Raw genomic sequence first — 22,762 nt, 5'->3', positions numbered from 1 at the left:
AGTGGTCCAGGCACCCCACTTTGGGAAACACTGACTATAAATCGTGGCCCGTGGGCCCTTCACTGTCTGGCTCCTCTCGCCAGCCCAGACCCTAGCCACTCACCTGCCACACGCATGTCAGCTCTCAAGCCTTCACACACACTGTTCCCTGAGTCTGAATGCCCCCCTGTTCTGTGCCCTGGAGACACCCTGGTCATCTGTAAGTGTTCTCTTCAGTGTCGGCTGCATACCTGCCAGTCCCGTCCTTCAGGCTGCACGCTCCTCTGTGACCCTGGTACTGGATCCCTTCTTCTGTGCCAGCCCTGCTCTCTTATCCATTCAACCATCCTTTTCCTTGGCGAGAATGTGCCTCGAGGGCAGCAAACATGTCCTACTATACTTTTCCTGCTCTTGATATCCTTGGTTACATCATTATTTTATGTATCTTGCTGCCAATTAAACCCAGTACCCCATTGTTTATAAGGCTTGTCCCTATTCAGAAATGTTAAAACTTGAAAACCTGTGTGTGTCCTAGAAGAATTCACTTATTTACCAAAATGTGGTACTTGGCACATAACGGCTCTCAGCAAACTTGTTTTGTTGTCTGCAGCAAATCCGAAACTAGCATGGTGCCTGGCACAGAGCAGGGATTCCATCAATATTTGTTGAATGAATAAGTGAACGCACAAATAAACAGATGCTGGAGCAGAATTTCCCAACTCTGCCTGCACTCAGTGTTTGACATATAAACTATTGTGTTTTTACAGGTAATAAAAAGGAAAGGAATTTGTCTGCTAAGCGGAAGGACAACGCTGAGGTCTTCATTCCCAGCAAACCCGAGCCAAACCTGAGCCCCCAGCCCCTGACCGTGTTCCCAGACCAGGAGAGGGCAAGCTCAAGTAAGAGTTCTGTGTGCACCCCCGAGCAGTTGGGACTGGGCTTTGGGTCAGTGGGATGCCGTGATGGACCTCCTCCCCGAGGCCTGAGCTGACCTTTAGCAAATGTATTATTGGTCCACGTCTCCAGAGAAACAGAACCAATAGGATGTGTGTGTATATACATATGCATATATATATACATACATATATATATATAGAGAGAGAGAGAGAGAGAGAGGTGGAGAAATTTATGTTTTTTAATTGAAGTATAGTTGATTTACAATGTTGTGTTAATTTCTGCTGCACAGCAAAATGACTCAGTTATACACATATATACATTCTTTTTTTTTTAATTATTTATTTATTTATTTTTGGCTGCATTGGGTCTTTGTTGCTGCATGCGGGCTTTCTCTAGTTTCAGTGAGCGGGGGCCACTCTTCTTGCAGTGCGCAGGCTTCTCGTTGCGGTGGCCTCTCGTTGCGGAGCATGGGCTCTAGGTGCGCAGGCTTCAGCAGTTGCGGTGCGTGGGCTCAGTAGTTGTGGTTCGCGGGCTCTAGAGCGCAGGCTCAGTAGTTGTGGCGCACTGGCTTAGTTGCTCCGCGGCATGTGGGATCTTCCCGGACCCGAGCTCGAACCCATGTCCCCTGCATTGGCAGGCAGACTCTCAACTGCTGCGCCACCAGGGAAGCCCTACATTCTTTTATATATTCTTTTCCATTATGGTTTACCCCAGGATATTGAATATAGTTCCCTGTGCTATATAGTAGGACCTTGTTGTCCATCCATTCTGTATGTAATGGTTTTCATCTGCTAACCCCATACTCCAGTCCTTCCCTCCCCCAGAGAGCAATTTGTTGTAAGGAATTGGCTCATGCAATAAAGGAGGCTGCCAAGTCCAATCTATACGATGGGTCAGCAGGCTGGAGACCCAGGAAAAGTCAGTGTTCCAGTGCGAAGGCCATCAGGCAGGAAGGGCCAGTGTTGCAGATGAAATCTGGGGGCAGTCTGCTGGAGGAGTCTCTCTTGTTCGTGGGAGGATCAGCGTTTTTGTTTTATTCAGGCCTTCCACTGATTGGATGAGGCCCACCCACACTATGGAGGGCAGTCTGTTTTCTTCTGTCAATTAAAATGTTAATCTCACCCCCAAACACCCTCTCAGAAACATCCAGAATAATGTTTGACCAAATGGCTGGGCTCCCCATGGCCTAGTCAAGTGGACACCTAAAATTAACTGTCACAGTTACTTTCTGGGTCTAAAACCAAGATGTGGTTATAATTAAAAATTTGTTTTCTTTTTATTTTTACTTTTAAATGAATTTGCTTACTTATGTGGGTAACAATACATGCAGATGATACTACATTCTAAAGGTACAAAGAAGTTTATGGTGAAAGGTCCGTGTGCCGCCCTTCTAATGAAATGAGGGGGTCCATTGATTGAGTACTTACCAAGAGCCAGCCACCATTGTAAGCTTTTATTTATTACAATTTACTATGTGTTTACTTATCATTTACTTATATACATTATATAGTTTACTTATATATATATATATATAAATTCTATATGAAATTTACTCACCTATATGCAGTAAGTCCCCTACATACGAACCTTCAAGTTGCAAACTTTCAAAGATGTGAACGTGTATTCCATCAACGTCAGGCTTCAGTGAAATTGCAGCTCGCCCTCCGTCTCTTATTGCTGACGATCCTTCAGCTCTACCGTCTCCCACCTCCTCTCCCTCCTCCAGTCAGTAACTGTTCTTGCCTGTTCACTCGATGCCGTCCCCCGTATGCCAGCTGTTGTACTGCACTGCTGTACTTTTCAAGGTACTGTGCTGTAAGATTTAAAATGTTTGGTTGTTGTTTTTGTTTGTTTGTTTGTTTGTTTGGCCACACCGTGCACGGCATGTGGGATCTTAATTCCCCAACCAGCGATCAAACCCACAACCCCTGCATTGGGAGCACAGAGTCTTAACCACTGGACTGCCAGGGAAGTCCCCTAAAAATGTTTTCTTTATTTTTTGTGTTTGTTTTTTATGTATTATTTGTGTGAAAAGTATTATAAACCTATTACGGTACAGCACTATATAGCTGACTGTGTTAGTTGGGTATCTAGGCAAACTCTGTTGGACTTATGAATAAATTGGACTTACGAACACGCTCTCGGGACAGAACTCATTCATAGGTAGGGGACTTACTGTATAAGTAAATTATATATGGAATTTATATGTATAGGTAAATTATAATCCTTATCACCAGGCTTTGAGGTGGGTTCTCCGACTGTGTCCATTTCTCAGATGAGGAACTGAGGCACAGAGCAGGTGATTCACACAGCTGGAAATCAGCAGATGTAGGCCTCAAACCCTGGTGGAGTGACTCCATTGCTGTGTCCTTAACCAGCAGACTGCACACACTGGAGGCTGCAGATGAAACATCTCAGTCTGAGGCTGTGGATCCAAACCAGTGGCTGGAGTGACTCTGTGAGGGCAACTTGCTTCTGATTTCTGTGATCCAAAGAAGCTCAGAGAGCTCAAGGCATCCTGGTGTCCTAAGAATTTGCAGCTGTGGGGTGCCTAGGGCACCCAGGCACAGCCCCAGGCAGCCAGCCCTGTTAGACAAGTGACCTCTGTGGCCAAGACATTCCATCCACGTTTACTGAGGAGCCGGAGGGACTGTTTCCTGCAGGGACGGGCCAAGGGACTTGGTGGCAGGAAGCAACCCCTACTCAGACAGTCACGGTTCCCAGATCTGGACCAGTGCACTCCGTGCATGAGGCCTGAGGCTTGAAGCTCTTTTCCCAGCAGCTCAGGGCAGATGGAAGGAGGCGGAGGAAGTGATAACAATCCTTCCACTGACTGAGCGTTTGTTCCCTGCTATGTAAATATTGTCTTGTTTGGATTCCCGGAACCAGACTCTGAGATAAGGTTTCCAGAACAAGTAATCTAGTTGGGAGGTGGTCCCTGGAAGGGGACAGGAAAGGGGAGGAGCCCAAACTGGCTTCATCACCAAGCAAGTTCACTGGGCAAGTGGAGCTCCACCTGGCTGGGGAGCTCAGGGGACGGTGCTGAGCAGAAGCCTGCTCCCACCCCGGGGTGGACGAGGGACCCTCCCTTCGGTCCTGGGTTGTGGGCTGCGCCTGGTGGTGTGGACCCTCCAGTGCCCTGGCTCAGGAGGCTCCGGGTGCCGGTGGAGCCCTGAGGCAGAGCTGCAGGTGGAGGTCTGGCTGACGTGGCACCCAAGCATTCCCTGATTAACCCTTATCAAGCTGCAAACTAATGGGGGGAAAAGACTGTACTAATACAAGGCAAAGCATTTTTAGATAGCAAGTGATAAAAAGAGTGGATTGAAGGAAAAGCATCTACATCAGCCCATGTAAATGAACTTTCAAAGGTGGTGTGATCTTTGGGCACAGCCAGACCCCAGTAATTAAAGTATGTCAGCAGTCTGCTTCTCCCCACCTCTTGCCATAGCTTCTCCTTTATGCCCTACATTCTCAGAAAGGCTCTTAGGGTGGTGAGACAGCCCACCAGCAGCTCTGGGCTGACAGCCCACCAGCCCAGAAACCCTGGCAGAAAATAGGCCCGGCAAACTCTGCAGCCTGACCACCTGGTACAAATCCTTCCCGTCCACCTACCAGCTCTGTGACCTTGGGCAGGTTACTTAACCTCTCTGGGCCTCACTCTCCCATCTGCCAAACAGGGATAAGAGTAAGACTCTCCTCTGAGGGTCAGTATAAGGATTAAAGGACTGGATGGATAGATTGCTTAGAGGAGCACCTGGCTCAGAGCAAGTGCTTGCTCAGGGTCAGCTGGTGGAGAGTGTGGAGGGCAAGCCCTGAGCCATTGTTTCTTCTACACCTGGACTGGCTCCACTGACCACTGCTCGAGTTGACAGGACTCCAGTCTGTACTGCTGGTGTTCACTCTATGTGAAAAATTTAAAAATGGCTTTTTAGAAAATTCCTCCAAGACGAGTTGTTAAGGGCTTCCCTGGTGGTGCAGTGGTTGAGAGTCTGCCTGCTGATGCAGGGGACGCGGGTTTGTGCCCCGGTCCGGGAAGATCCCACATGCCGCCGAGCGGCTGGGCCCGTGAGCCATGGCCCCTGAGCCTGCGCGTCCAGAGCCTGTGCTCCGCCATGGGAGAGGCCACAACAGTGAGAGGCCCACGTACCGCAAAAAAAAAAAAAAAAAAAGACAAGTTGTTAAAAGAAATGAAACCAAGGGTAGAGTGCCACTGTGCAGGAAACTTCCAGAGCCCCTGGTAGAGTGGGAGCAGCACAGTGGCAGTCAAGCACCCTTCCCAGCCGTCCTACTGGGCTCACTGGGATCTCCCTCCTTCATGTGCTGGCCATGATCACTAAATATTTACGTTTCTGGGTAATAAAATGAAGAACCAGCACTTACAAAGCACTGAACCAGCTCCCAGGCTGTGTTTTGTACCACACGTGTTAATCTTGCATTTAATCACCCAAACAACCCCGTGCAGTAGGTACTGCTATTATCAACACTATTATACAGAGGAAACCAAGGCACAGAGGGGTTGAGGAATCTGTCCAAGGTCACACAGCCAGTAAGTGTAAAGCCAGTGTTTAAAACCTGGTTGCAGAGTATCTGTTCTAAATCACTCCACTGCATGGCCCCTCGTGTGTCAACTAAACTGCTATTGCTTGCGACATACCCACATCAGTCTAGTTCTAAGCAATGACGTGCCTAAAATCCACAGGTTGGAGTCACTTGTTCTGTTTTTTCTAATGTTCATTAATATAAATATATAGTTAACATTTTTAAAGTTAAACCATGTATCAGCTAAAATCATTTCAAATACTGTATTCATTTCCCAGGGCTGCTGTAACAAAGTACCACAATCTGATTGGCTTAAACAATAGAAAGTTATTGTGTCACATTTCTGGAGGCTGGGAAGTCCAAGATCAAGGTGTCAGCAGGGCCATGTTCCTTCTGAAGGCACTAGGGGTGAATCTGCACCAGGCTTCTCTCCTAGCTTCTGGTATTTCCTTGCCTTGTGGCAACATAACTCCAACCTTCACCTGGTGCTTTCCTGTATACACTGGGTCCAAGTTTCCCCTTTTTATAAGGGTACCAGTCATATTGGATTGAGACCCACCCTAATGACCTCATCTTAACTCGATCATCAGCAAAGACCCTATTTCCAAATAAAGTCACATTCACAGGTACTAGGAGGTTAAGACTTCAACAAGTCAACTGTAACACACACCTTCATGTACAGTTTTTTGAGAAGTCGAGCTTCATTAATTATTTATAATCTGCCTTTCTCCAAGAAGTTCTGACATGTTCTAACAAATTTTGTAGTGCAAGAAGACTTTAACAAATATGTAAGGAAATGAAGGTAAAGGGAAAACAAGAGTAGGAACAATAAGTTGACGCCAAGGGGTGAACAGATGAATGCCTCAGGGGGTCACACTCATGACTTTGAGTTTCCTGACCACCATGGCAAGGAAGCAATGCATTCACATAAACAGCACATGTCACTGGGTCCATCTGGTAAAAATCAGATTACCAGCTGTCCCTGGCACTTGGTTCTCAGTTTGTCCCATTGACTCCCTCAAAGAGGACACTGTTTGAGGTGGCGGAATCCTCATTTTGAACAGGTTTGGAGGTCAGCCTTTATCTGTTGAGTATACATGGCTCCTACATAGGCCAAATTTGAAAAAAAGGAAAGTTGAAAACCGTGGCATTGTTACCACCCTCATACTGAAATGGGATGACATTGGAGCCACATGTCCCACGGGGATGAGGTTCTAAAGGTCAAAAAAAAGTGCAGGTGGTTAAAGCTACCCTTGAAAATCCTTCAGACTGATGATCAAGTGCAGCGTATGTGGCTCCTTCTAGAAAACCCCATACAGCCACGTCACCTCTCCTGAAGCCCAAGAGTCATTGCTCCTCCAGGGTGGGGACAATCACAGCTTCTTGCTCAAGCCCCAGATGAAGCAGTTAGCCTTGTTTAGGGTCTGGTTGTAGGGAAAATGTGACTCTAAGCACTGGCATTATGCTGAGGTCACTGAGATATTCCTTCCTCCAGAGGCACAGGACCCTGAGACTTGCTGAAAGGACAGAAGACTCAAACCAGCTCTCACTTGTCCAGGCAAAATCTGGACTGCTTAGATGCTTTACTTTCTGTTTGTGGGGGGGACGTCTTTCTGGGGGACATACAAAATCAGCCTTTTTATATCTTCCTGGTGAACTGAACCTTTTATCACCATGTGTTGTCTCTTTTTCACTCTAATAATGCTTTTGTCTTAAAGTTGGCCAGCTTTCTTTTGGTTAGTGTTTATGTAGTGTATCCTTTTTCATCCTTTCATTTCAAACATTCTGCATCCTTACATTGGGGTTTGTCTCTTGTAAACCCCATGTAATTGGTTTTTATTTTTATCCTCTAACAATCGATGTGTTTTAATGGGCACATTTAGTCCATTTACGTTTAATGTAATTGCAGATATATTTAAGTTTAAATCTGCCATTTTATTGTTTGCTTTTTATTTGTTCTGCCTGTTTTATGTTCCTTTTTCTCTCCTTTCTTGCCCTATTCTGAACTGATTACTTTACATTATCCCTCTTTTTTCTTCTCTATTAGCTTGTTAGTTATACATTCTTTTACTATTCTTTAGTCATTACCAGAGATTGCAACATGTATTCTTGACTTATTAGAGTCTACTTTAAATTAGCAAGTTTACTGCTTCTCATTCAGTGGAGACCTTACAACTGTGTAACTCCGTTTACTCCCATCCAAAATTAAATGCTATTATTGTCATGCATTTTAATTCTCTCTAGATATTAAACCTCACCAGACATCATTATTATTATTAAAATAGTCAATAGTAATTTAGATTTGCCTACATTGTTAACCTTTCTGTGCCCTTCATGCCTGGCTCTTTCTAGGTCACCCTGACTCTCGGACTGTAGCCCTGAGTCTGTCACCAGCTCTCTTCAGTTTCTCAGCCTTGCAACAGCTCTTAGAATCAGCAGCACCTTGAGGGGAAACACTTCCCAGGTGCTGGGGTCACCTCTCTAGGTTTCTGTTCTCCTGCCTGTAACCCTTCACAGCCCTGTTCACTCTCCATGCCTTCAAACAGATTTCTTTTTATAAACAGATTTTTATACTACTATTTGGTCCAGGTTTTCTAGTTGTGCTCCAGGGACAGGTTGGTCTGGATTAGATAGCCTGCCATTACCATAAGTGTAACCTATTGCCTGCTCTCTTAAAAGAGTTATTTCTCTCCTTGCTCCTTTATCTTTGGCCAAGGTCATAAAATTGAATTTATGTCAATTAAATGTACATATGGTGCAACTCCACGAGAGCTTAATTCCTCTCTATCACTATAACTGTCCCTTGTTCTAATGAAAGGGCCTCATGCCCTGGGTTACTTTGGTCTCTATCAATAAGCCTTCCAGGAAACTTCCAGAGACCTGTTGTCTTGTTGAAGGTGAAAGAAGATCAGTCTTTACTGCAGAAAGTTTACTGTCCAAGTCGTCAGAGTGCTCTAGGGAAGTTATATATCGGAACCACTTTACCCGGACAAGCTGCCAACCACAGAAATAAAGTAACAGCCCTCAACGTGAGTGATTTAGAAGACCCTAACAGCCCTGCAGTTAGCGCAGTTAACATTTCTGTCAAGAAAACCTGCAGCAGGAAGACCATTCTGCCAAAGTCCAGAGTCTCATAACATATGTCAGTGTTCATTATTAATAGCAAGTGTCAGAAATGCAAACTGGCTGAAGCAACAAAGGAAAATGTATCACTCAGAGACCTGAAAAGTCCAGGACTATAGATCTGCCCTCAGGTATGGTGGGATCCAGGTACTCAGATGATGCTATCACCAGGAACTGTTTCTTCATCACTTAGCTCTACTTTTAGAGTCCAGTGGGTCTCAAACTTGAACATGCATCAGAATTATTGGCCAAGCAAATTAAAACCAGATTGTTGGACCCTGCCCAATTTTTAATTCAGTGCATCTAGGGTGGAGCCTAAGTATTTTAATTCCTAACAAGTTCCTAGGTGATACTGATGTTACTGCTCCAGGGACCACACTTTGAGAACCACATCCGTAGTCTCAGGCGTGGTCTGGAGATGGTCCCTGGTGGCTCCAGGCTCGCATTTACTGACTTAGCAACCCCCGGGGAAAGGGACTGCTCCTCTCCAAATAGTTCCAGCAGAGTCCAAGAACCAGCTCTACCCTGAACCGATCTCCAGTCTCTGTAGTCAGGGAGAGGCACCTGTTCTCTCAAGGGCCCAGGAAGGGCCAGGAGTGGGGGCAGATCCAGATCCATCCAAAGCACGTAGACTGAGAAGATGGAGAAGAGGTGGTTCCCTGAAGGGAAACATGGATGCCGTGAAGGTCGCTGCTGCTGGGAGGATGAAAGCAACTACTGCTCATTTCTTACAAAAATTAACCACACAGGACACTTTGCTACAAATTCTTCAGGGGCCGGGTGCAGAGCAAAGGACTGTAATATGCGAGGAAAGAGTAAAGTCATTTAGTCAGGGATGGGGAGATGGGGGCTGACTGCCTTCCTTGAAAAATCATTAAAAACCACGTGCATTCCTGGGCTCACGAAGAGACAGCAGCGGAAGAATGAGTATTAAGGGTTACAGACAGCATCTGCCTGTGGAGAGGCCCCCAAAGAAGCCTCAGAGATGAGAAGAGCACAGGCCTGGACAAGCCAGGTGTATCAACTATCTCTTGCCGCCTAACAATCCCCTCCACACTGCAGTGGCTGCAAGCAACAATGCTTTTATTATTGCTGCAGGGGGGCTGGCCGGTTCCATAGTGGGTGCCTGGCTGGCTGGTCTCGCACGGCCACCCTCACAGCGTCTGGCAGTCCCGCTGGCCCAAGGACCTCAGCTGGGACACCTCGTCTCTGCTCCACGTGGTCTCATTACCCAGCGCCTGGTGGTCTCCAGGCAGCCCGAGAGGACACACCCCAGCATGTAAGTCCTTTCTTAAGTTAGGCTCCGCTTGGTCGTGACTGCTAAGGACCTGTTGGCCAAAGGAAGTCACCAGGCCATGCCCAGCTAGAGAAACAGATTCCACCCACCTTTTGATGGGAGATGCTGCAGCGTCACAGGGCGATATGGCACGTTGCAGGTGGGATGCAGGTGGGAGGCATTTGTGGCCATTTGTCGCGGTCTCCTACGCTGTGGGAAGCGTGTAGCCTGCTGAGGCTGAGCCAACTTAAAATGCACAGAGGCTCTGGAATACTCAGATGTAAGCTATTGTCCCAGCGGGCAGCCCCCTTCCCCCTCCTGGGTGGATTTTAGAGGGAGTATGTGCAGCTCAGGACAAAACAGGGCTAAGCCAGCTGTTTCCCTGGACCTTTCACGGCACAAACCGTGCACAGTTTCCGGGCTCACAGGCACGTGACCATCACTGATGCCACGCCTGCAGCAGGAGCTGCCCCCCAGATCACGATTGCCACGTCAGATCATAGGACTTTTCAAGAGATGCCAGGAATCCCGATTTTCAGGTGGATTTCCTATTCTTTTTTTTTTTTTTTTAACTTAGCATCTGTTTCCAGTTTTTAAAAAAAGTCACACAACGCAATCTGCAGGCTGGCTTCAGCCTTTGGGCTGCCGGCCTATGAGCTCTACGTTAGACCCTTGTGATTCTCAGATGTAATGTTTGCCTTTTCAGTGGATTCCCAGGTGATGTCAAAGGTCCCTTGCATGTGGGAAGGGGTCATTTTGCTGAGACTCTGACTTTGAGCTTTTCGAGTCATAGCTGGCGAGTGGGAAGAAGCCACCTGGCTGGTGAGCTTACCGGACAGCCCCCATGTCCTCACGTCTTCTTTGTGACATGTGCTGCATTCATGGTAAATCTCCTGAATTGATACACTCTTTTGTTTCCCTGCAAGAGAGATGAAAGCCAAGTTCTAGTGAAGCAAAGAGAAAGTGAAGTTAACAGTAGAGGAGTGGTTTTCAACCAGAAAAGAGCAGCTTGGGATAAATTAAAATGTGCCATTTGGCTTTTGCTGGTGGCAACGATTTATTGTGTGAATAAATCCACCGTTCTCCAGATCTGTGATGAGAATAAATCCACCCTCACGTGGTGCTCAGGCCAGTGCGGAAACGGCTCACCCAAGCGAGCAAGGAGAACTTCCAATGGAATCAAAAGGCAGTGACCTCGTGTGCAATGAGGAAATGCACAGTCTACACAGCCGGGCAGCGGGGATGTGATTCAGGAGGACACGGGCACTGTGGACACGCGTTTCTGGGAAGCCATGGGTGGGGAGAGCTCTGGTGGTGGAGCTGTGGCCTTGACCTTCACTCAGAGAAAGCCTGATTTAATTTTTAAAAGCATCTTCTTAGCCTAATATGACTCAAAGGGCACAGGCAGGACCCAACGATCGTGTTGTTGCAGGAGCATTCCCTCCCAGATGAAAGGCGCTCAGGGCAGAAGGGTTTGTGCAGACAAAGCTGAACCCCGCTGCAAGAAAATGCCTTCCCGATTATCCTTTTCCAAGAAGAGGTGATCGTAGGGTTGTAGTGGCCAAGAACAGATAGTTTTGTTGGGCGCGATACTCCACCATAGCCCCAGACCACTGAGGCACAAGCGGACGGGGCTCTTGCCCACATAGTGGCAATAAGCAGGCAAGGGTTACCACGCAGGGGCTCTCCTTCGACTGACTTTATAAGTGCTCTAGGCAGGAAATGCAGAAGGAGCTTACGAATCGCAGGTTCTGCTTATCCTGATGTTGCCCGAGCCTCGCACTGATGCTGGGGTTCGCACCCCCAGTGTCAGAGTGCTGGCGCGTTTGTTTAGCTGTACACAAGATCCTTGGCCCTTATTTATAGGATCTTCTGTAGGATCTGAAGGGGCCTTAAATTTCTCAGCTCTGCTTTACTGCAGATGGAGGAGGAAATGATATGTTTTAATGATATTCACAAATACTGAGATTGACAAGGTTCGGAATTGAAATCATTTTCCATCCATTCATTTGACAGCGATCATAATGCCGGAGCCAGGGCGTAGCAGCAAACAAGGTGGGCGTGGCCTCCTGGAGTAGCAGGAGGCCTCTGGGGCTTACGTGGCCTCAGGGTCCCATGAGACCTGTCCACCCCCCGCTGCCCCCCAGGCTTCCCTTCGCTCCCCGAGGCCAGCCCTCCTGCCATTCCTCCCTGTGCCAAGCTCCGCCCACCACAGGGCCTTGACACCTGCTGCTCCCTTGGCCTGGAACAGCCTCCCCCTATGGGCATTCACAAGGCTCGCTGCCCTCAGGTCTCTGCTCAGATGTCACCCTCCCTGACCGAGTGTCTGAAATAGTGTCCTTCCCCCTCCTGTCATCTCTAGCTTTTATCCCACTTGATCTTTTCCCCAGCACTCATCACCTGCTGCCGGCGTGTCCGTGTCTGTCTGTGCCCCGTGACTGTGAGGTCTGTGAGGACAGGGACATGCCTTTCCCACCCACGTCTGTACCCCGGCACCCAGAGCAGCATCTTATCCCACAGTGTAGTGACAGTTGAGAGCCTGTGTCATTAATGCCTGTGCCTTGCGGGGAACCCAGTTCTGCTTCAGCTCCCCCTGGGATGAGGGTGTGTTGGTGCTTCAGGATTCCTCAGTTCCAGCTCCAGACGGACTCAAGGCCACTTCTTTTCTTTCACTCTCTTTTCCTGTCCTCCCAGCTGCGTCAGGGACCTGCGTGAGGAAGATCCCAGTGGCCTTACCGCACCCCTTGGACCCACAGTGTTTCCATAGCAATGAGAATCCCCACCTCCATCAGCTCCTCCCAGCTCACCTTCTCATCCCTCGAGTTGCAGAGCAGGTCGAGTAGCTGATAAGAAAGGGAAACAGAGCTGATAAGAAAAGAAAAGCAGCCTTGACTGGGAAGAACAGAATCCCCAGGTCACATTGCCAGCAGTGCCTTACTCTATGTCCCCAGGAGCAGTACTGGAGCCACAGCAAGAGTCCATCAAAGTCAGAGAACGACCCACTGCCATTATCACCTGGGCCAGCCAGCCATCCGAAGGCATGCAGGGCTTCCTTTGGGTGCCCTTGACTTTCCTGGAGGAGCAGCTGGGACTTGCCGTGGCCTGTATTAGACCAGCCCTTGGGTTCTGTTGGCTTTCACGTTTCCTAAAAACTGCAATACTTTATGAACAAATAAATTCAGGGGGATTTCGCATAAACGTCAGATTCTAACTTTTCTTGGGGAAAAACCTGGCAACACTAGAAGCACAGCTCTGTCTGGCAGGCATTGGCTGGAGCTGGGCAGCGGCTCAGCTGCCTCCCATCTCCCCTACACCCACCCCGAGTTCAGTCTCACTCACTCAGAGTGCCTGCCCGGTCCCCGGGCATTCACATCCAAAGCCCCTCTCCTGGATGCCTGGAAGAAATTGGTGTCCCCTCATTTTAGCTTAGCTTTTCCATCAACCCAGTACCTGGCTATACTCCCTCTCCTGCCAAAGCCATTCTTGGTGTTGCTACTTGAAGCCTCATTCAGATGCAAATTATAACATAGCAGGAGGATAAAGGGCTCCAACTAAATCTCTAATAATCAGCGGTGCCTGTTTACTGAGATCATGAGGATGGAAGGTTGCTGGGGTTTTTTTGTTTGTTTGTTTGTTTTCAATTTTTATTTATTTATTGGCTGTGTTGGGTCTTCATTGCTGCACACAGGCTTTCTCTAGTTGTGGCGAGCGGGGGCTGCTCTTCGTTGTGGTGTGCGGGCTTCTCATTGCGGTGGCTTCTCTTGTTGCGGAGCATGGGCTCTAGGCGCGTGGGCTCAGTAGTTGTGGCACATGGGCTCAGTAGTTGTGGCTCATGGGCACTAGAGCGCAGACTCGGTAGTTGTGGCGCACGGGCTTAGTTGCTCCGTGGCATGTGGGATCTTCCCAGACCAGGGCTCGAACCCGTGTCCCCTGCATTGGCAGGCAGACTCTCAACCACTGTGCTACCAGGTAAGCCCAGGTTGTTGGTTTTTAACAAGCCTTTGTACCAGGCTATCTATATCTATATCTCCCCAGAGAAGTCATAGCTATCAATTCCCAGTTAGTTAGTTATAGGCCAGCATTAATGTCAGTCTTTGATACTATTGTTAAATGATGCAACCAAGTTGCCTAGGTTGAATTCACAGCTCCAGCCCAGACCACCCTCCCAAACTCCACACTCGTGTGTGTGTACAGGCCAACTCGACAGCCCCACCCTGATGCCAAAATCACATCTCTGGGCTCCAAGCTGCCTCTGCTCTTTGCTTCCAAACCTGTTCCTCTGACAGCCCTCCGCAGCTCAGCTGAAAGCAACCCCATCATCTGTTTCCTCAGGCCAGAACCTTGGCATCATTCTTGACTCTCTTTCTGCACCAGCCACATCTACTCTGTCAGGAAATCCTGTTGGCTCTGTCGGCAACATACACGCAGAAACTGACCACACTCTGTGTCCCCCCTCCACTGGGCAGCTGCAGGAGCCCTAACTGGCCTCTCTGCTTTCCCCCTCACCTCCCTTCATTCTGTTCTCCACTCAGCACCTAAGTCAAATCAGGTCCCCTGCTTTCAAGCCTTCAGTGGCTCCCCATTTCTCTCGGAGTAATGGCCTTACAGTGTCCTCCAAGGCCCTGCCTTGGCCCTCCCCACCCCTTCTCAGGCCTCTCACTTCACACTGGTTCCTGGACCACACTTCCCCAACGCTCCGTGAGGCCAACCCTGCCACCCTGCTCACCCCATCTCTGTTACCCTGCTCTGCTTTTCTTGTTTTTCCATATCATTTTCTGACATGGAACACCCTAGAGTATTGTTTCTCTGCCTATTGCCTCTCTCTACAAGGGCAAGGGTCTTGATCTCTATGGTCACTGCAGTGTCCCCAGTGCTAAGAACAGAGCCTGGCAGAGTGGCACTCAATATTTGCCGAGGGGTTGAAATTCAGTAGGTTAAAGCCTCTTTAAACATCCCAATGGAAACATTTTGAGCAGTTCTATTTTTAAATGGAGTTTTTTTTTTTTTTAACTGAGAAAGAATCCAAACATAAGTAATTGAGAGGATGTTATCATAACCCCCCATGTTCATTACCCGACCTTGGCAATGGTCAATTGATGGCCAATTTCATCTGCACCCACACCCACACCCCAGGTGATTATGAAGCACATTCAGGTCACCATATTTATCTATAGATATTTTAGAATGCCTTTCTTTTTACAGATGTGTAGTATTCCATTGGGTAAACATACCATAATGTATTTTTTTCCAACCAGTCTTGTTGGGTATTTTTTCATATATTGCAAATATTTTTGCATATTATAAAATCAGTGTTCCACTCATTAGAACTTCCAGAACCGACTACAGCTTTGCAATACTTTTTTTCTTCAGTTGAGGAGTAATTTCTTTGTAACTCTTACTACCCATCCTTATGAAACATAGCAATGTTTGAAATATGAAACAAAGCAAAAATATTCCCAAATACCCATCCTTCTTCACAATGTCAGGTATTAGTCCTTACAGGCACTTTGTTAGAGGGCTAACTTTTTAACTTTTTATTTCAATTTTAGACGTAAAGGCAAGTTGCAAGGATAGTACAAATGACACTCCCTTTCCCCCAGGTTCACCAGTTGTTAACATTTTGCCGCAGTTGCTGTATATTTGCTCTGCATGTGTGTATTTTTAAATCATTTGAGATTAAATTGTAGACAGCATCCCACTTTACCCTGAACACTGCAGTATGTATCTCCTAAGAACGAGGGCATTCATTCTACGTTGCCACAGTGCACTTACGTATGAAATTCAGGATAGTTAGCATTAATACAATACTGTTATCCAAGTCACAGACTCTACTCGGATTTCTCCACTTGCTACAATAATGTTCTTTACAGGGATATTCGCCGACCCAGGGTCCAGCCTCGGGATCGCCATTGCATTCAGCTGCCATGTCTGCCCCGTCTGCTTTCATCTAGAGCAGCTCTCCAGGCTGTCTTTGTCTTTTTTTGACCTTGACATTTTTGGAGAGTATGGGCCAGTTGTTTTTATAGAACGTTCCTCAATTTGAGTCTAATCGATTTGGGAGCTGCCCTCCAAGAATGCAATCTAAAGGCTCACCCCCTCTTTTCTGCCCCCAGGACCTGGAAGCCACCGAGAGAGACCCCTATCAGCAACGCGAAAACTCGTGTGCAAGGCTGAGGACCGAGAGGAGGACGCCTCAGCCGTGCTCAGAGCCATCCAGGTGGAGAACGAAGCCCTGCAGAGGGCGATCCTCAGCAGAAAGGCTGAGCGCCCCGCCAGCCCACCACAGGTGCGTTCCCAGGCAGAGGGAAAGGATGGAGAAGGACTTGGGCTACTCAGGGACCAGGCAGTGTCTGAGCGGTGCTGGCCAAGAGCACATGGTGAGGAGAGAGAGCGGTGGAGGCATCCCTGACCTTAGACCAATCAGTGCATCCACTGTCTGATGCACAGCTGCTTACTGACCTGTCGAAGTCCCCATTTCCTCCACCTCCTTTCCATCTTTTGTTTCCTAGGCCTAAGTTGGACGCTAATATGCCTCCAATTCTTGCTGATTTCCTTACAAACCCTGAATACCTTCAACTAGAGTTGAGCATTGGTGTGTCAGAGACAGGATGGCGCAAACAACCAGCTCTGGCTTCTCTGGAAAGACCCCCTTCCCCAGAGCATGAGCCCTTCCAGCCTCCGCAGTCCTCACCACTCCTTAACGTCCTGCTCCTGGCCTGCTTCACCTTCTCAGGAAACCCCTCTGGCCCTACAGGTGTTTGAGTTGGTGCCCGCAGCCTTCGGCTTTGAGCAGCAAACAGGAGGATGGATGGTGGGGTGGAGCGGGGGTCTCTGGGGAGCTGGAGGCCTTGGACATCCCTCAATGTCTACATCCTTTCTCAGAAGCATGTTCCCTGAGTCACCTGTTGAAATCTTTTACCTTAGCTTGATGTTCACAGTAGCCCTGCAACAGGCAGGGCTGGTTTCATCACACTGTTTTATAGAGATGGCTGATAGCACCCAGGGAATCCGGGTGGCTTTCTCATGGCATATCTGTGGACGTGGCTGAGGTCTGCCTGCCTGAAAGCCTAGGGCCCCGTCCACGCCGCTAGTTGCTCCCCAGGCCCTGTTGGCGGGCTGCTCTTTGGGGTGACCACCAAGCAGCATCTGTTGTCTGTTTTCCTGGTGCTCGGCCCTTTGCCCCTGACATTTGTGTCTATGACCTCAAGACAGTCTGTACCTCTATCAGTGAAGGATGTGAAGTGGATGGCTTTATTCTGACCTCAGATCATGTGATTCCATCCTTCCAGGGCACAGAGAGACCACCAGCAGAGTCATGGACCGGTCTGCTGAAGGAGGAGACCCCTGAGGTCAGTGAAGGCCAGAGAGGGACAGCAGAGCCCCATTCCCACAGCAGCCAACAGTCTCCAGAGGGCCTTCCCCACACGGTCCCAGCAGGACCTCACTGTGCTCCCTGAGCACGCCAGCATTCTGCCCATCTCCCAGATGGGGAGACCCGTGCTGAAGCACGTTGCCCAAGGTTACGAGTGGAAGCCAGACCTCACCCAGGCCTGCTGATTCCAGTCCCTTGTTACGTTTCCATTTCCTGACAAGATAACACAGAAAAGGATCTCAGTATCCTAAATAAATAAATGTATATCTACACCTATCTAGGTCAGTTAGGCCAATCTCAGCAAAGATGGTCCCAGGAAATATGGTCGTGAATTAATAAAACACCTGGGAACATCTTTGTTAGATTGTGCACAAGTCTATGCTGTGTCCTCAGAATACAGAGGTGACCGAGTCAGACCAGAGTAGCCCCTGGCCTCAGGGAGCTTTCAGACAAGGTTCGGGTATATACGAATAAAGCCGTATATAACCAAGGTGACTTCAGAGAGAGGTGGCAATACAAGGTGCTAATGGGTGAGAGAGCGACAGGGTATAGGATGGTGGCTACCTCCCACGGGGGATCCAAGGAGGCCCCTTGGAAGGTGTCCCGTTTAGGCTGAGCCCTGCCCAGCAAGAAGGAACCAGCCAACAGAGGAACAGCATTCCAAGTGGAAGGAACAGGGGAAAAGCTTCCAAGTGGGAACGAGCCTGGCCTGTTCCAGGAGTGGGAGAGTCGTGGAGGAGAAGAGGACAGGGGAAGATAAGGGGTGGACAGTAGGGAATTGGAGAGAACGCTCATGAAACAGAGTGCTGGGCAGGGCAGCACCCCAGAGCAACATAGTGGGTTTCTTTTGGCATCGCTCCTACTTTTTCTATTACTTCCCAGTCATCTTAAACCATTGCCAGCCAATATTTCTGACAGGTTTGCCACTTTGCCCACCCTGCGGTCCAGGATTTCCGGATGACCTGACCCCTGATTCACAGAGCTTCCAATGACTACAATTATTTGCAGATAAAGATCAGAGCACATTTCTAGTTTAAATGATAAATGGAAAAGAAGGGGAAAAGGCTTGGAGGATTAAAAATGAAAGGGTCTAATGTTACTGGCATTCTCCATGGAGTCCCATTACTTTGTAGCAAACAGAACAGAGATTCACTGGAGGAGGGGAAAGGTTTTGATGAGAGAAATTTTTCAATGGCTCATTGAAGCAGACCGTTTCCTGGGACCTCCCAGATCATAAGAAACTGAGATCCCACCTTTTTTGCAAAGATGTGAGGGGATTCTAGATCTAATCAGCCCCAGGTAGTCGCTTTCACCCTCATTCCTGTTCCCAGTTTCCCTCAACAAGACTGATGGCCTGCGGAGTGTGTCCCTTTGACCGTGGCTCTGCTGCGTCTTGGGCCAGGAGGGTCGCCTCGGACATCTGTTTCATAAGCGTTTCCATCCTCCCTCAGCCGCCCTCCATCACCGCGGCAACGAGCACAGCGACCAGCTCGCAGGAGCAGTCCAGGGCAGCAGGGGGAGCCAGAGCCGTCAGTGAAGCCATCGACGGGATCGGCCTTCTGGGGAGCAGGTACTTATCGAGGCAGCTTCAAAACAAAAACGGCAACCCGTAGCCATCCAGCCATGAGCATCTTATTAACTAAGGTTTTTCTTTGCATTTTGATTCCAGACCATTTAAAACTGCTCCCTTAGACTGCATCCCCCCTCACCCTCCCTCCAACCCAAAAGCCTGAAATTGACTTGATTTCTTTCAGACACATGTCTCTTGGCTTGTTCAGTTCCGTTCAGCCCATGTAAAACTTCAGTCTCCTCAAAGGTTTCCACGGAAGCAGCCCACGCGGCAGACGGTGACCCAAGGCAGTGTCCTCTGAACCTTCTTTTCTCTATTCAGAGTTTGTTCAAATGCAGCATTCTCTTCCGTTCACACATAGCATCAGTGATTGGCACTGTCACGTTTTATTATCAAAATAAAGGCTTTCCTGTAGTCATCAGGCAACACTGATCTTCAGAAAGATGCACCATGCCGAGCCAATAGCTTCAAGCACACATTTGAGCCCCACCATGCTCCCCGGGCCGCTGTGCAGAGCTGGGCGCGTGGTAGTCTGTGCAGCGCCCATGCCTGGCTGAGCGGTGAGAGCAGCTGAAATCCAGCCTGCACAGTGGTCGCTAAGCTGAGGCTCTGGCCTGAGGCTGCATCAGCCCCGAAAGGCATGGGGGCTTTTTCTCTGCACAAAGGAGGAATTTCCTGGCCAATCTATGTACTCTCCAGATCTGTGTCCATCCAGAGGGTGTTTGCCTTTGATAATTTGTAGAAAAACTCTGAATAGGCTAAAGGCAGTGCTAGCCACTCCTCCAGGAGTCTGCAGACCCCAGATTGGAAACCATGCTGTGGACCACTGTGGCCATGAATAAGAACTTGAAGTTTCCTCCGCGAGTGAAAGGGCTGGGCCATGAGGATATGTTACATCAGATACAGATACAGGATATGTTACCAGCAGCACACACATCACCAAATGCTTCTTTCTTCATCATCAAGATCCTTTGTGCTTCAGGGTCTTGGGAGTTCTCAGCCTTAAACAGCACAAGTAGGGTGTGTTTGCAGACAGCTCTCTGCTAGGTTTGGAATGCTGTGTCCTCAGAAACTAGAGATGCAAGGCAGGTCACTAGATCAGGAGCTGACAAACTTTTTCAGTAAAGGGCCAGAGAGCAAATACTTCAGGCTTTTCACTTTTTGTTTGTTTGTTTTAACAACGCTTTAACAATGTAAAAACCATTCTTAGCTTGCAGGCCACACAGAAACAGGCTGCAGGCTGCATTTGACCTGCAGGCTGTATGTACTGTGTAGACACCCGCTCTAGAATCTTACAGCCTAGCAGTCAGCTTAAGGAGATCGTCTGGCCATCTGGCCCCAAGCAATTTCTCTTACTTGGCCCTTCTTTCATCGCTAATTGTACAATTATTTATAAAGGGAGAAAACCAGCTGGTGTGCGCCTTTGATCTGTCTGCGGGGGTGTGAGTATTTTCGTCTCAAATTGTTACTTCTCTCTGAAATAGAAAAGTAAGCCTGGTACCCTTGATGCAAACTTTCCCTATTGTGTATCGTTACTATCGATACCTGTTTGCTAAAACAAAATCAATTTCAGACACCAGCAGAAGGTTCTGAAAGTCCTCCAGGCCATCGAAAGTGACTCCACCCAACTCAGCCAGGTTGTTTCACCCACTGAGGAGCAAGTTCTGGACCCAGAGGTGAGAACCTTGACTTATGAGGGTTTCTGAAGGCATTCATGTCTTGCCTGAAGGCTGAGGGAGGAAGGGCCCCTCAGTACATTCATTTCTGTTTGGTGGGAGCTGCTCTGACAGTGGTAAACTTAGCATCTTTCTGCCCCAGTCTCCATCCCCCCTCCTCCCCAGCACATAGACATCCATGTAATGGAGCGTGAAGTTTCAGAAGACAGAAGCCTGTCCACACAAGAGGAAATATAAATAGCCTGTTAAGCCCATACAGAAATATCCAGCATCACTTGTAATCAAGAAATACAAATTAGAGCAACCTCAACATCCCATTTGATGTTAACAGATCTCAGTTAACAAATGATTTTTGATGATAACCTCTAGCACCGGCAAGGTTACAGTAAAACTGGCAGTCTTACCCTGCTGGCAGCAATAGAAATGGGTGGAAAGCTTTTGAAAAGCCGAAAGGCTCTTAGGAAGAGCCTTAGAAATACTTATGTCTTCCAGCCTGACAATCCCACTTCCTTACCCTGAAGAAATCACTCAACAGAAATAAAAAGCTATAGGCGCAAAAATGTCTATTGCACAATTATTGGAAGTAGGGAAAGGTGAGAGAAAAAAACACTGAAATAACATAAATGTCTCACAGTAGTAGAGTTAATCAGGAAAGTATGATACGTCAGCACAATGCAGTCGTGTAAAAGGATGGAAATTTTCATTATGGAGGTTATGCAGATAGAAAATGTTAAGGATATAAAGTTAGCTGCAAAAAAGTGATGTTCATCTTCATCGAGTCCGATATGATTGTAGCGACCGGGCAAGGATATGGCTGTGAGCGGGTCGATGGAGCTGAGACACGAACGGTGAAAGGGCAAGGTAGCATCAGGGTGGAGGGATAGCGGATGATGCGTTTCTCTTTTGGGTCAAAAGGTGTGTGTCCAGCACATCCTCTCATCTCTTCCTCTACCCAAGCCTTTCTTATAACTGTTTGGTTCATCGGTCACCCATCTTGTGATTGGCCAATGGGGACTTAACAGGAAGCCCTCCCAAAGTCACACGTAAAGCTCATATGAAAGCAGAAAGAGCCCTGCTCCAGCCCAGACTGGAGTTCTGGCTTGGAGTCGGGCATCATCATTTAGAGGTCGTGTGACCTTACATAAGCCTCTTAAGCTGTCTGGTCCTGGGGGTGTGTGACTGTCAAACTGGGTAAGTAATCCACAGCCCACGGGGCCACTGTGCAGCTGGAAGAGGAAAGGTCTGTAAGGGCAGATGGCTCGGTGCCTGGCACAAGGCAAGGAGGGATCAGGAAATATGCCGTCTAAAAAAATCTAGGGAGGGCTTCCCTGGTGGCGCCGTGGTTGGGAGTCCGCCTGCCGATGCAGGGGGCGCGGGTTCGTGCCCCGGTCCGGGGGGATCCCACATGCCGCGGAGCGGCTGGGCCCATGAGCCATGGCCGCTGAGCCTGCGCGTCCGGAGCCTGTGCTCTGCAACGGTAGAGGCCACAACAGTGAGAGGCCCGCGTACTGAAAAAAAAAAAAAAAAAGAGAAGAAAAATGACACATTTCTTTGTAATGAATGCCGTAGTCAGGATCAAGCAGGGCTTGATCCAGAAGCTCACGCTGTGTCTGTACCGTGTCAGCTGCATCCTGAGCCTCACCCCCACCTCAGTGCCCAGTCCCAGCTCTGCGCTTTCCCTGTGATCCCTCAATAGCTAGAGTGATTCCCACCTCTTGCCCTTATACCCTCAGACTCCACAGTCAGGAGAAAAGAGCAGTTTCTCCACACACAGATCTGAAACTGGGTCACGTGCCCATCGCTGAGCCATTCCCTCCAGGTGGCCCGGGTGACAGGACACACTGATCAATTGGACCAGTTCATCTCCTCCTTGGGGTAGGAAAGTGTCCATCCCCCATACCTCATGGCTGAGAAAAGAGAAGGGGCAGCTTCACCAAAGGAAAAGCAGGCGGTCTTGTTGAGAGCGGGGCAGTGAACGCCAGGGACCGGAAGCTTGCCAGCCAGCATTTGCCTCAGACCCCTCGATCCTAAATCGAGCAGGGGTGGCCATGGGGTTGCAACGCTGACACGTTGTGACACTTCCTTAGTGAATAGACCCTTCAGCTTCTTCATTTAGAAACCCCGCTGCAGGAATTTGCACATCTTAGATCGCACTGTGCGTGAGATCCAGCAGCCCCTCCTCGAGGCAGCTCGCCTCCCATCTGGCCTCCTCCCAACGGCCAACAACCACGGTGACCAGCGCCGCATCCTCACGCCTCCCACAGGGCGCACCTGGCAGCGGAACGCGCCTCCCAAGCACAAGTTCATTAACCTCCCGATCCCCGAGGCTT

At 48.7% G+C, this 22,762-nt stretch overlaps 1 protein-coding gene across 6 annotated transcripts in view; it reads left to right on the top strand.

The window, feature by feature from the left end:
- KATNIP (katanin interacting protein) overlaps nt 1-22,762 on the top strand; it is a 193,528-nt gene that overhangs the window by 96,345 nt on the left and 74,421 nt on the right. For 5 of the 6 annotated variants that reach the window (XM_027126555.1, XM_027126558.1, XM_027126556.1 and 2 more), the window contains exons 8-12: nt 747-878; nt 15,928-16,100; nt 17,104-17,163; nt 18,638-18,756; nt 20,330-20,432. In XM_027126555.1, coding sequence (XP_026982356.1) covers nt 747-878; nt 15,928-16,100; nt 17,104-17,163; nt 18,638-18,756; nt 20,330-20,432 — 587 coding nt within the window. The remainder of the gene's footprint in view (nt 1-746; nt 879-15,927; nt 16,101-17,103; nt 17,164-18,637; nt 18,757-20,329; nt 20,433-22,762) is intronic. The other variant, XM_027126559.1, reaches the window with a different exon arrangement.

The sequence above is a fragment of the Aethalodelphis obliquidens genome, unplaced genomic scaffold (assembly GCF_003676395.1).
Source record: "Aethalodelphis obliquidens isolate GAN/ISIS:26980383/991018 unplaced genomic scaffold, ASM367639v1 scaffold30, whole genome shotgun sequence".
NCBI classification, from domain to species: domain Eukaryota; kingdom Metazoa; phylum Chordata; class Mammalia; order Artiodactyla; family Delphinidae; genus Aethalodelphis; species Aethalodelphis obliquidens.
Note: the sequence above shows the minus strand (reverse complement) of the source record. Positions and strands in the feature narration are given on the sequence as shown.